Raw genomic sequence first — 13,682 nt, 5'->3', positions numbered from 1 at the left:
TCGCGCCAGAATATAATTCAATTTTCAAAAATATTAATAATCCGATTAAAAAATGTCCCTCCACCTAGTAATAAACAAGCCGATCGCTTCCAACGACGTTCGAATTGAAACTGAATCATTTTATATAAACGGGAAAACGTGATGAATCGGAATTACGTACCTATATAATTATATAATTGGATGATAAATCCACCTCATCGAACATTTCGGGTAATTTAGAACTTTAACTAAGAAATGTACAAAATTTTATATATATTACTGCCTAAAAAAAATGTATGAGCTGGAATCTATCATTGAATATGAAATATATTGTTATAAAGACATCGATATTTTGTTTTATTGCGCTCCAATAACAATATGTGAAAGAAATCTATACAATAGATATATTTCAAAATCCTATTTATTTTTGTAAATGATTTATAAAGTTCCACCGTATTTCTTTTTGTTATACTTTATAATGATGGGATTGTAAGGATTGATTTAGATACACGATATGAAATTATATGAAATAAGAAATTCAAGACTTCGTTGATAATAATTGTGGACATTTTATTTGAAAAGTTTCAAGTTTATTATCAAAAAATAATTAAATAAATATGAATTATCAAAAAGAGCTTCTTAAGAAAGTTTTGCCAACCATTTCTCCAAATTGTCAATATCATTTTTCCCATTTTTCGAATGATGTGCAATCGATCCAGCAAATTCCACATTTAATATAAAATTGTGGAAACTGAAATCCTTACTGCCATCACCCAAACTCAATTTCTTTGAGTTAGGATCCAGATTCTCTACTTGTAGAGATTTAGTATTTTGAAGAGTGTTCCTGAAAAAATTATTATTCAACACCTTTGTGTGGGATATAATGTATGTAATACTTAACACTCACAATTCTTTTTCAAACATTGCTTTGATGGCAGTGCACTCTTTAGCCAAGGTATGATCTTGTTTATTACATAAAATGAGAATATTAACTTTATTCTTCCTCAATACATCATCACACAAAATATTGTAGAGATACTCAGCAGCATCTTTCAATTCATCTTGAATTGCTAGGGAATCAACCACAAAAACGATTCCTTTTGTAGAATTCTTGTGTTCATCTATATATTTATATCTGAGTCTCTCATGACCAGGAATATCGACGATTTTCAAGGACCCCTATGAAATGAGAATATGTTACAATAAATAGGTAATGAAGAAACTTCAATATAAACATACTTTATTGGAAACATATTCTCCAATATTCGCTTTGATGGAAGTGAAGGATTGAACATCTTTTTGATGTATTAATAGAGAGTGTAATACGGTTTTTCCACTATCGCATATTCCTGTTAATAGTATACTTCTTCGAGTGGTTTTGCTGCGCTTGTATATAATGTAAATTACTGCAAAATAAGTTTTTGAAAAAAACAGAAAAATCATATTATCCTTCACTCAACCTATTGAAATGAACACGATTATTAGAGCTAATAAAATCTGCTGAGTATCATCCATGATAGGGGTATGATTTCTGTTATTTTCCATTTAGAAATACGAAAATTTCATTTACCAGATGTTTCTGTAAAAAAAAGGTTAATTAACTAATCAAGAATCGACCACAGATAAAAATATTAATATTTGATCAAAGAGTTGTATCAGAGACAACCTGTCTCTGGAATCTCTGGTTGGCTCTTATGATTTGACAGCCGATGCCAACTCCTAACCTCTTCAATAAAAATAAACAATGAACTTAACCTCTCTTTTTTGTGGATACTGGAATTAATTTTTCAAATAAAAATGTTCACCTTTGGATTTTCTCGTGATGAAAATGATAAAGTAGGTATGGGAATCAATTAAATGATTTATGAACAGAAACATAGCATTATCTTGCAGTTGAAAATATCAAATCATCCAAAGAATGCGAGGAAGTCGAAATTAAAACAAGCAGAGAGTTGAAGGCTCAAGAATTTGAAAAAATAGATGAATATTTGAAAAGCTATAGCTTGACATATAAAACTTACAAAGAAAAAATGAGATTTATTGATAATATTGATGTGGTACTAGAGTTGCTCACAAGTGAAGATGACCTGTCACAGATTATAAAAGCTGAGGAAAAACATTCCGATCTCCTACCAGGCATTTATGAAGGTTTAATGTTCAGATATACATCTTGTAATGCTTACAATTGAATGTTTCTTGTAGGTGGTTGTAAAATTTGGGAATGTACTCATGATTTAATCAACTTTATTGAGAATGAGCAAAAAAATCTGTTTGAAAGGAAAGTCTTAGATCTAGGATGCGGTGCTGGATTGATTGGAATAATGTGCATGATTAAAGGAGCAAAATGCTATTTTCAAGATTACGTGAGAACCATGCCACAGTTGTTTTCTAAATTGATTGCAAATTAAAATTTCAGAATGATGAGGTTCTAAGATATGTAACTTATCCCAATATCAAGGCAAATTTAGAGAATATTCCACAATTCGACTTCAACAGATGTAAATTTTTTTGTGGAGATTGGCTCTCCTTTTCAGAACTTTGGCAGAAAGAATACTCACCTGAAGATAAATTCGATTATATTTTCACAAGTGAAACAATTTATAGTCCCAATAATTATATGAAGCTGCACAATATTTTCCAGAACTTATTGAGCCCATCTGGTGTTATGTATCCTTTTTTCCTGGAAAACCTTTTTTTTTAATCACACTGTTAAGTAATTTTAAGTACCTATGCAGTCCTCCTAAGTCAGAGATTTATAGTATTGGCTGATGGTGATCACATTGCTATAAAGATTGGTAACTTTGATCTTAGGAATGCTGCATATACTCACCATAGTTAAAAAAATATTAGTCAACCTGAGAATTTCAAATAATAATTTTTTTCAGCAACTAATTAATTCCCATATAGTGATTTATTTCTGTTGTTTCAATTGCGGGTAAGGAAGCAAATTTCAATTAATCATTTATTATTTAACATTAGAAATATTATATTATACAAAAGAGTGATTTGGAAGATTTTGATATATTGGCAGCACCAGTTTTTCTTCACTATCAGATCGAAATTAATGAATATTCCTAAGTATCTTCTAAGTAAAAATGTAATTAACATTCTACGAGATTGTCTGATGAACAGTTATTCAATTATTGAAAAAAGATGCTCCAACTCATCTCACAGAGATTATTTTTGCAATATCACCAAGCCTTTGATTTTCTAATATTCTTACTGAATGAAATTTTGAAGTGAAAATTATCTAAAATTACTTTTTCATTAAACTATATTTACTTTCTCATGTAAATGGTGTTATCCTTTCTGATAGCTATTCTAGACTACAGATTTATATTATAAGCGTAGTATCTTAGACGAAAATGATTTTCGAAGTGTACTTCGGAACTTTCAACCAATATCTATAAGTAAGAAATGAGTGAATGAGATGTGTATGAACAGAGACCAAAAAAGTCAATGTGCCAGACAAAAAACTCAAACTTCTCAAGCGTTCATTATATATCTTCACTTTGCTATATTTAGCAGCGTTATGAATATAATGCTCCATAATTATATCGAGAGTTCCACAATAAAATGTAATATAATTTAATGTTTGAATGTACCTTAAAAGGTTGATGAAGATATTCTATTAGTTTTATTTACCTATTAAAAATTTTTCTTACATTCACTCTCAGATTGTTAGCAGCAAAAGCCCACTATTTCGGCCCCGGCGGTGGACTTTTTGATTTCAAGAATATTTTAGACAAAGAGGGAATCTTCAGTTATCAAACAGTATGGTCACACACTAACGGTCTTGTAAGAGAAATCCTCGAAATAAAATTTAAGTAAAATTTGGATAGTTTTGTAAATTTAATAATAAATTCATTCATAAATGTCAATGTATCTTATTCAATATCAACAACGGGGAAAGGTGTTATTGCAGTTAATAACATTCCAGTTCTAAAATTCTAAATCTGGCAGAAATTGCTGTTGGGCTACAGATGATAACTCCAGGTCTATGGCTTTTGTATCGTCATAGAGTGCTGGAGCTTCACAGAGGATAGCAAAGGTCCCAACAAGGGATGCTATTATGAACAACCAGAGGAAGAGACGATCTAGCACCATAGCAACAAAACCCCAATCTTGATCTTCCTGTGGAAATAGATAACGGTGGTGAGAACCCATAGAAATCAGAATATATTTATGTTTTATGATTTCTGTGTAACACCTCTGAGGAGAATTTCGGTTATAGAATGCTCCTCATGGGAGGAGTTAAAAATGTTTCTCCTACTTACTGCATTGAATTGATCTTGTCTCTGAATGTGGTGTTGAATAAACATAACATTATGTATTGCTTTCTCAAGTTCAAAAGGATATTTCTTTCTTGTACTTGAGTCACTTTCATCTAGTCCAGAGAACACTGATGGAAGACCGTTGTATCCCAAACGACCCCCAAGAGCGCCTGCAAAACCCCTTAGTCTGGAAAAAAGATATGAATTGCAAAAAATTATAACTCAACAGTCATCATGATGTGTGCCATTAATGCAAAATATTTGAAGACGTGATTTTTCAGCCTAAATTGGAGAAAGTCTCTCGAACAATTTAGAAATAAAATTATCGATCATAATGAATAAAGGACAAAAATTAATTTAGCAACAATATGGCTTACAAAAAAGGCTCACTTTCTTTTCCTACGAGAGTCTTTTACTACTGGAGTGCTGATTTACACTTTCATGCGCTTTACTGCATACCAAATACTATGAAAATTATACGTGCATTGCGGGGAGTTTTACCTGTTCCTTGTAGTTGAAGAATGAAGCCCATTGCATCCTCCAACTCTATGCCTCGATGAACTAGACGAGGAAGAGCTCGACGAACCGCTCGAATCCATGGACCCAAGCTCGTTCCTTTGCATCATGAGCCTGCTGTTTGGTATTTTATTGGCAGCGAGTTCAGTCAAAAGGTCCTTCGGTACCCTCATCAACAACAACTTGGGCACACTCTTTATGAAAAAATTCCGCACCCAAGGTGCCATTTTGTGAGTGCTCGGTTTTCTGTAGTGAACGTTCAGGATTATGATGGTGATCACTACTGAAAGGGCCACCAGCACCATGGTGAAGAGGATGTATTTGCCCAGTAACGGTAGGGCAAGGGATGTAGAAGGTATGATTTCGGAGATGAGGAGGAAAAACATGGTTTGCGATAGGAGGATGTTGATACATAACGCTATTTTTTCGCCGGAATCTGCTGGCAGGTAAAATACTAATACTGATAAGTAGGAGATGCCCACACATGGAACTATCAGGTTGACGGTGTAGAACAACGTTTTTCTTCTTAGCGTGATGTTGAAGAAAATATCTGAAAGGGAAAAATATGAAATTCTGATTGTCCCAAATGAAATTCATATATTTTTGACGGGAATGAAATGATTATTATTATTTCCCAACCTTATCTAGAGAGTTCTTTAATCTTTTTATTACCTGGATATGGTTCCGCGCAGCAAGGATAATATTTCTCATGTCTTTCTGCTGGAACACCCAGTATATCCCACTCTACACTGGGATAGTATTCCCTGAGATCTATGCCAACTTCTACTTTGTTCTCTCCCACCTTTTGATTTATGTGTTTCAGGTCTATCTGAAATTTAACATAAATATATAAGTCGTTTTTCGTCAACCCAGTTATGCAAATGAGCGTTTCTGAAAAAAATTCTATAGATTTGTTTAAAATAGTCGACCCCGCAATGAATTGGAGAACTGGGCTTATTTGAAATCTGGATGAACATTGTTGAATCATCGAAGAATTCTCATTTTTTCTTTTCCTTCATGATTGAATATTCAATCCTGAACTACTTTCTCCTTGAATAGTTGCCTTAGTACAAATTAGTTTTGAAAATATAAAAATACCAACAAAAAATGGAAGTATGCGTGGACAACTCATTGTTCTTATTCTCATAATATCGTAATCCTAAAACGTCTTTATATCCATCACCATTTGTTTGCTCACCTGGTTTCCATCGTATGTCCAAGATCCAAACTTCATGAAACATGTTTGTTGGTCAAACGGGAAATATCTCACGTCTATTTCGCAGGATGACTTGAAAATAGCTGGAGGTGTCCATAAAACTTTACCAGTATGACTCAGAACAGCTTTGGTCATGGTGGTAACCACATACTCTCCATCTGCACTACAATCAAGAAAAAAATTTGGACTCAAAATATTGCCTAGCTGTAATGTTGCAATATGCAGTAATTGAATGAGAATTTGTATACAGGGTGTCTACCAAAAATGCTGCGAAAGTGAAAGACGTTCTTTGACCATAATGTTAATAGTTCGTGAAAAATCATGGGATCAAATCTGTAACCTTTTTGAAATATAGGGTTTTTGTTGACGAAATTGGAAGTAAAGGAAAAATTTGATGAAATTTTCGATGTGTAGTCTTTCATTGTCCTTAACAAAAAAAGAGAGTAAGCCAACCCTAAAACCACCCTAGCAAAAACCGCTGAAATCCCTTAGACTCTTTCTGTTATCTAAGTGAAAACCTCATCGTGTATCAAACCTAAATCTTAAGGTATGCTTCATAAGTTTTCACCAACTACCTATTGTAATTCATTTAGCTAGGACACACTCTCTATAATATCGACTCTTACTTGTTATAAAGAACAATATCTGGCAGCCATATGTGTTCAGATGGCACGTAGAGCTCTGTGACACCACCATACTCCTGGGGATCCCATATAAACTTATGATCTTGCCATTCCTGGAAAAAAGTAGATGATACTCACAAAAATTGGGGAAAAAATTAAAGTTGCACTCACGTGTTCCAGCCAAACGTTCGTAGTCAATATCTGATCCTTCAAATTCTGAAAAATGGGAGGAAAATTAGGTTGTTATATTATTATCGATCAAATGCATCAATGAAGAAAGATCGAAAACGCAAAATTTACAACTTTACGAAGGCAGTGATGGATGGAGTCATGGGGTGAGAAATTGATGCTTCACGTTCCAAACAACAAGTTGGTAATTCAAAATAAGTATATGCATCTAATATCAAGAATCTCCTGCTTTTAGTGAACATAAAAATATATTTTTTCCTTTTATTTTTTCATTTTGAAACTTGGTAATGGTTAGTTCCTATTTTTTCATCTTTTGCGTTGAACAAATTACAAATTTCGTTTTTTGTTCACCTCAACACTGAATTGGAGATGGCCAAAAGCGTCTATTACCTAACATATAGAATTTTCTTCAGTAGAAAATCTGAAGATAAAGAAACAAGAGAAATTATCGTCCATTGAAGACACTACTTGAAAATCCAGGAAAACTAGGGACAACCAGATAGAAACAGAACATAATAAGTTAGTTTATCCGATAAAACGAGAAGTAGTGGCAACAAATTCGATGTGAGGATACCATTCAAGACTGAAGATACCTTCAGGGACACCCTTACTCGAAACGCTCTGTACAAACAAGAATAAAAAGTAGCTCAACGAGGAAAATATGCTTGAAACTAAGACCATATATGATTAAATGAGATGAAGTCTGATGGTCCCCCAAAAATCCGAACATATTTGGAGAAAATAAACTAAAATCAAGTTTGAATACGAAACTTTCAACTGAAGCAAAATGTTTACTGATAATTTGATGAACCGAAGTGACAAATCTGTATGTGGCGAATGCTTGACGAAAAGTTAGATGGAATGATCGACAAAGATGGAAATAATTCGATAATTATAGTTTCAATTCGGGATTTAAGAAATCTTTGGGGTTCAGACTGAATCAGCTCACAATTCCTTACTTAAGATTTTTTAGGATAATTCGAGGAAACTGAGCGAAAATAAAGAAGGATAAAAATAAACCTTTGATCCCGACAAATTAGTGAGATGATATCAATTTGGTGGATGAATTTCTTGGTTAGACACGCCCCCCAAAAGTCTTTTCTTCTGATGTATTGTCAGAGATTGCTTCGCATAATTCCCTTAAATCTCATGGTATGAATCTATTTCTACTCATAAAATTATCTTTTTTCTTGCAATTAGCGCAGTCTTATTGTCCCCTACAAAAGGGTATATAACTATTGAGTTATTTTTGGGTTCATCTCAGGAGATCCCCACAAAATTTCCACCACTTTTCTGGTAGCGTTAAACTGCAAACTAACCAGCTCGATCAGCTGAGAAAGCCTCAGCCCCAATTTCACCAAAACAGTATCCGTATTATTGCTGACTGGCCTGATGAGTCTATTGTAGTTACTGAGCAAATCGTCGTACAGTCTTTTGGCATCGGGATTCGTACAGCTCTTCTTAACACAAAAAAACAACAGGAGGTACACTTCGAACAAAAGTCGCATGATAAATCACAACCGTTTTTTCTTTCTCGCTCCGAAGATCATCCTCGTGGCGTTGAGGATGCTGGGAGCCACTGGACCCGAGTTACTCCCATCAAACGGGGGTGTTGGAGGGAGGAATCAATACGGGAGATGCGGTGCGCCGTTGCGACAAGGAAGAACCTAATTCTACGATATTGTGTTGCCGTTTTACACCAGTAAATTACCATCGAGGAAGTAGTTAGTTGATATTAACCCGATAATAGGAAAAAACGATTTTTCTCAACACGAAAGATTCTAATCTGTGAAGGATGACACACCTGTAGTCCTGTGAAGCATCAGGGGAATTTATGGACTTCACTTGAGCTTTATTTTCATTTCAATAAACCTTTCAAAAAAAATGTTTCTTGCTCTGCAAACCAGACCTCCACAGCTTTTATTACCTCCTCGTTGGAAGAAAATTAACGACCTTTTAAACTTTTTTTCAGTTGAGGAAAGAGATGACAGTCGGATGGAACCAAATCTTGAGAATAAGGGGGGTTTTCTAATAATTCAAACCATAAATCACGAATTTTTTGCATGGCAACATGAGATTTGCGTGCAGGGGCGTTGTCCTGCAAAAAAAAACACCTTTGGGTAGCTTTGCGCGTCTTTTCTCTTAAATTTTTTCTCGTAGAGTGGTCAGTAATGTCGAATAGTAATCTCTGGTTATATGCGAATACCCTCATCCAAAAAATCAATCATGATTACTCCGTGGCAATCCCAAAAAACTGAAGCAAGAACCTTTCCAGCAGATTTTTGGACACGAAACTTCTTAGGTCTTGGAGAACCAGAGTGTCGCCATTCCATCGATTGTTGCTTTGTTTCTGGATCATAGAAATGTACCCTAGTCTCATCCATAGTAACAACTCGGTTTAAGAAGTCTACATCGTTTTCAAATCGAACACAGATCGAACGCGATACTTCTACCCTTGCACGCTTTTGGTCAACATTCAAACATTTTGGGATCCATTTTGCAGCAATTTTTCTCATGTTCAAATTAACGTGAACACTATATGATGATAGCGTTAGTATGAAATATTCAGTGCTTCAGATATCCGTTTTAGCACAATTCGACGATCTTCACACTGACACTTTTAATGAGTTATTGTTCGTCGCTATGGTAACGCAATATTTTTTTTTATGCATGGAACTGGTCTAGGTTAACTAGATATCAATACATCCTCGTACAAGTTAGATACACGCAGTTTATTATAATTTTAGAGATCCATCGTAATCCACCCTGGAATATTCATTCTGTAGAGCTAATTTCACATGGTGGATGATCATAAATCTTCCTTCCCAAAATCTGTCATCGATTTAAGAAAAAAAATCAATTGATACTTCACCCTTTCACGGAACCATTCAATAACGAACTCCACTTATGCAAGTGGAGCTTCCCGGATCTACCTGGATTCAACCCTTGGCGATGACTAGCAACTAGTCGAGAATAAAAAATTAAAAATTGTTATTATTAAGAATCAGTCCGTTACGCCAAATTTGCAACTCATGATTATTCATGTTCGGTGATTCTCCATCGATTAAAATTGGCCGATTGATTTCAACCCTTCTTGAAGGAGCCGTTCCTTTAGAGAGGGTTGATGAATCCATCACCCCTTTGATCGAATCAATGATCTTTCCGGGTCTGTGCGATGACTTGACGGTTGTGTATCGCTTTCAGATAATTCAACTCAAAGGAAAAATGCATTCTGAGATTGATTATCCTTTGAAGGAGGGGCACGAAGATTCAATAGGTTATGGTGTGATGGATGCAGACTTATTATTCATTAATTTTTGTTCATTTTTTCCTAGTGATACCCACAACATTTTGCTCGTCCTAGTAAGGGTACTTTACATCTATAAACTCGATTTTATTTCAACAGAAATATTTTTCAAATATGTATAAAAAAAAATACAGATTTAACCATTTCAAACCCCATCATTACGAAGTTAACCACAGTTCTATACTCTTCCCAGTTAATGGACCAAATTTTCTGCAATATCAGGAACATACAGGGTGTAGGTAAATGATAACTCCAGAATCAATTCCAAGAATAAAAATACAGAGTGGGCCATTGAAAACGAAACAGACGAGATTACAGACGAAATAAATTTTTTCGATAGAAATGCTCGGACAGGTCGATTTCTGTTTCAAGGGGGACAACTTAAGATGTAGGTTACGGACGCATAGCGCTTCAACCCTTGCTACACTGAGAAAGCAATTTATTAACTATAATGCATATTTATTAATACGTAATATGGGCTTTATTCGAATATGGCGTAATGAATCTTTATTTCTCAGAAATAAATGCTTTATTGGAGATCCTTAAATAAATATTTCTTAATGATTAATATATTGAAATATATTTATTAATAATGAATTGATTTTTTTGTTTATGTATAATAAGCTCCGTTATTAGTAATAATGAACATTCTTAACAGTTATTATCAGGTTTGTTGAGAGATGAACCTATTGAATTCAGTCAATCAATTTTTAATTTATTATTACAGATGACAAATTCGAAAAAGCTTGACATGTATCATTATCATCATCACTCAATTTAAAAAAAAATAACAAAAAAATACAAAATAAGTCATAGACATATCATCAGCACCATAAAAAATAACCAACCTTCTCCTGTGTCTGATTGAATCCTCAAAAAATTAACCTTTTTCGAATGGGGTAATCTTTCCTCCTCTAGAATGTTCTCCACATAATTAAAAACACTCACTGAACCCACATCACTTCACTTCACTCCACTCACTCTTTTTAACACCATAAACAGGAAATTATTTGTAGAAACTGCTCTTATAAGCTTGTTCAAACTCTCAAGCCACAAGAAAACAAAATCAGCGATCTATAAAATTCAGAATAATCTGGAAATCTGCCTGTATTGCATCAAATTTCAATAGTAGACTGAATACTAGAACTGACGCTTTTCTTGACCAATAGAGACGCTTGCCATCTATTGGTCGACAAGATTCGACAAGTCTAGAATGATTTCATAGCTGGCAAATAATTTTTTTTTGATGTTAACAAAAATAAATTGATTATTTATAAAACTATATATTTCTGGGAAATAAAGGTTTAGACTAAGATAACAAAACGATGTTCATTTCTATCAAATAAACAATATTTGGACCAAATAAATTAGGCTTTAATAAATTTCTCATTAACTATAAATAACTGAAATTTCTGAATTTCTTTGAGGGAAATCACGTTTATTTATTATTGGCTTATTAAATTTATAGTAAATAAATTCGGATCAAATAAATATTTATTAAATGTAAACCATATCATTTTTCTCAGTGTACTACAACCCTCACCCCCAATTTTTTAATAGGGAAGATGGGGTGAGTGATACCTCATTTGAAAGGTATTTTTATACTGATTTCAGCATAGTAATTGTTTTCTCATTTTATGCATTAGTTCTCGAAATATTCTTAACGAAGTATTTGAAAATGAAGTGGTGTTTTCATGGCACTTGTAGTGTTTTTTTGTGAAAAATCGACATTTTGAGCTTCAAAACAACCATGACTGTGGCTTCCTTCCTCCAATCCACTGAATCTTTAATCAAGATGTCGAACAAACAAAGCGTATTGCGAAGGAGCTCAATCTTGCTGAAACTCAATCGAAATTATCTTCGATATAATTTGCAGTATTTCCAATAACATGCGGTAACACTTGATCGATAGAAATCTCCAAAAAGTCCAAATACGTACATATCTCTAATCAGATTACCAGGTAAGAAAATCAAATCATTAATGATGCCACAGAAATATTCCAGTCCCAATTCGTGAAACGATTTCCGACTTAATTATGAAGTGTTTTCTCAGTTAATCAACAAAATGAAAACATTATTGAAGCCAACTGAGAAAACACTTCATAATTAAGTCGGAAATCGTTTCACGAATTGGGACTGGAATATTTCTGTGGCATCATTAATGATTTGATTTTCTTACCTGGTAATCTGATTAGAGATATGTACGTATTTGGACTTTTTGGAGATTTCTATCGATCAAGTGTTACCGCATGTTATTGGAAATACTGCAAATTATATCGAAGATAATTTCGATTGAGTTTCAGCAAGATTGAGCTCCTTCGCAATACGCTTTGTTTGTTCGACATCTTGATTAAAGATTCAGTGGATTGGAGGAAGGAAGCCACAGTCATGGTTGTTTTGAAGCTCAAAATGTCGATTTTTCACAAAAAAACACTACAAGTGCCATGAAAACACCACTTCATTTTCAAATACTTCGTTAAGAATATTTCGAGAACTAATGCATAAAATGAGAAAACAATTACTATGCTGAAATCAGTATAAAAATACCTTTCAAATGAGGTATCACTCACCCCATCTTCCCTGTTCAAAAATTGGGGGTGAGGGTTGTAGTAGCAAGGGTTGAAGCGCTATGCGTCCGTAACCTACATCTTAAGTTGTCCCCCTCGAAACAGAAATCGACCTGTCCGAGCATTTCTATCGAAAAAATTTATTTCGTCTGTAATCTCGTCTGTTTCGTTTTCAATGGCCCACTCTGTATATTTTTACCTATCATGAGTCATGAGACTAGGAAAAGGGTCTCAACTAAGGGTTCATTTGGGACAACCCGTATATAACTAGCTCATTTAAATTAACCATACTTTGCTCTTGTTCAACAATTAATTCGGGTCCAGCACAGCTTCCGTTTCCACAAGCACTTGTACCACGAATCCGTCAGTGACCAAGTTTTCCAAGGCTGCGCCACTTCCTGCTCGCCTTTGTAGTGAGAATTTATACGCTCTGGATGATCGCACCAGCAGTTTGCGAGTCATTGTTTATGTTCGCGTGATGCCAGACGCCAAGGATCAATTTAATGGCGGTTTTTTGTAGAGGATAGGTTGACCGTGACATGCATGGATTTCTGGAGAATTGCAGACATCTGAAGCTGGCTGGTATTCGACCAATAAACAGTAACTGATACATTCCTGCTTCGATCAAATATTTTTTTCCATATTCGTTTTCACGTTTCAATTTGAAAAGCATTCAAGATCCAGGAGGCATTCAATAAATCTGCATTTTTCTACTATGCCCATATGTAATGCTAATTTGGAGGTGGTTTTTTAATTTAACTTCTTTTGGGATATTCTGGGTAGGTGTTCACACAATTAACTTCATTATCCATAGACTTCCACTGACTTCTTGATGAGTTCTGCATCTCAGGGGAAATTAGATCAACTCATCAGAAATAAGTACGAAACAAATACGAGGATATATAGAAACATTCTTAGCCTACTATAGAACCAAACAAAATTTTAATGTCAAAATATTTTATTACTCAACATATTCTCCTCTTAATTGGATACATTTATTACAGCGAACCT

The 13,682-nt window shown here is 34.2% G+C and overlaps 3 protein-coding genes across 5 annotated transcripts in view; 1 reads left to right on the top strand and 2 right to left on the bottom strand.

The window, feature by feature from the left end:
- Nucleotides 1–524: 524 nt before the first annotated feature.
- Nucleotides 525–1,601, bottom strand: LOC123314201 (signal recognition particle receptor subunit beta). Its single transcript, XM_044899332.1, has 4 exons — nt 1,440–1,601; nt 1,219–1,385; nt 887–1,158; nt 525–823 (listed from the first exon to the last, which is right to left on the bottom strand). The coding sequence occupies exons 1-4, from the start codon at nt 1,522–1,524 to the stop codon at nt 619–621; spliced, it is 729 nt and encodes a 242-aa protein (XP_044755267.1). The 5' UTR covers nt 1,525–1,601; the 3' UTR covers nt 525–618.
- A 74-nt stretch (nt 1,602–1,675) lies between these two features.
- LOC123314198 (histidine protein methyltransferase 1 homolog) lies at nt 1,676–3,860 on the top strand. The gene is made up of 5 exons (XM_044899329.1): nt 1,676–1,819; nt 1,873–2,127; nt 2,182–2,342; nt 2,396–2,646; nt 3,657–3,860. The coding sequence occupies exons 1-5, from the start codon at nt 1,777–1,779 to the stop codon at nt 3,808–3,810; spliced, it is 864 nt and encodes a 287-aa protein (XP_044755264.1). The 5' UTR covers nt 1,676–1,776; the 3' UTR covers nt 3,811–3,860.
- LOC123314196 (acetylcholine receptor subunit alpha-like 2) overlaps nt 3,813–13,682 on the bottom strand; it is a 65,765-nt gene continuing 55,895 nt past the window's right edge. For 2 of the 3 annotated variants that reach the window (XM_044899326.1, XM_044899325.1), the window contains 7 exons: nt 6,780–6,824; nt 6,612–6,721; nt 5,968–6,148; nt 5,442–5,598; nt 4,755–5,319; nt 4,257–4,440; nt 3,813–4,113 (listed from right to left, as the gene is read on the bottom strand). In XM_044899326.1, the coding sequence (XP_044755261.1) occupies nt 3,922–4,113; nt 4,257–4,440; nt 4,755–5,319; nt 5,442–5,598; nt 5,968–6,148; nt 6,612–6,721; nt 6,780–6,824 (1,434 nt within the window). In that variant the 3' untranslated portion in view covers nt 3,813–3,921. Of the gene's footprint in view, nt 4,114–4,256; nt 4,441–4,754; nt 5,320–5,441; nt 5,599–5,967; nt 6,149–6,611; nt 6,722–6,779; nt 6,825–8,116; nt 8,407–13,682 lie in introns of those variants that run through there. The other variant, XM_044899324.1, reaches the window with a different exon arrangement.

The sequence above is a fragment of the Coccinella septempunctata genome, chromosome 5 (genome assembly GCF_907165205.1).
Source record: "Coccinella septempunctata chromosome 5, icCocSept1.1, whole genome shotgun sequence".
NCBI classification, from domain to species: Eukaryota; Metazoa; Arthropoda; class Insecta; order Coleoptera; family Coccinellidae; genus Coccinella; species Coccinella septempunctata.
The sequence above is the reverse complement of the archived record's forward strand: the minus strand, read 5'-3'. Positions and strand labels throughout refer to the sequence as shown.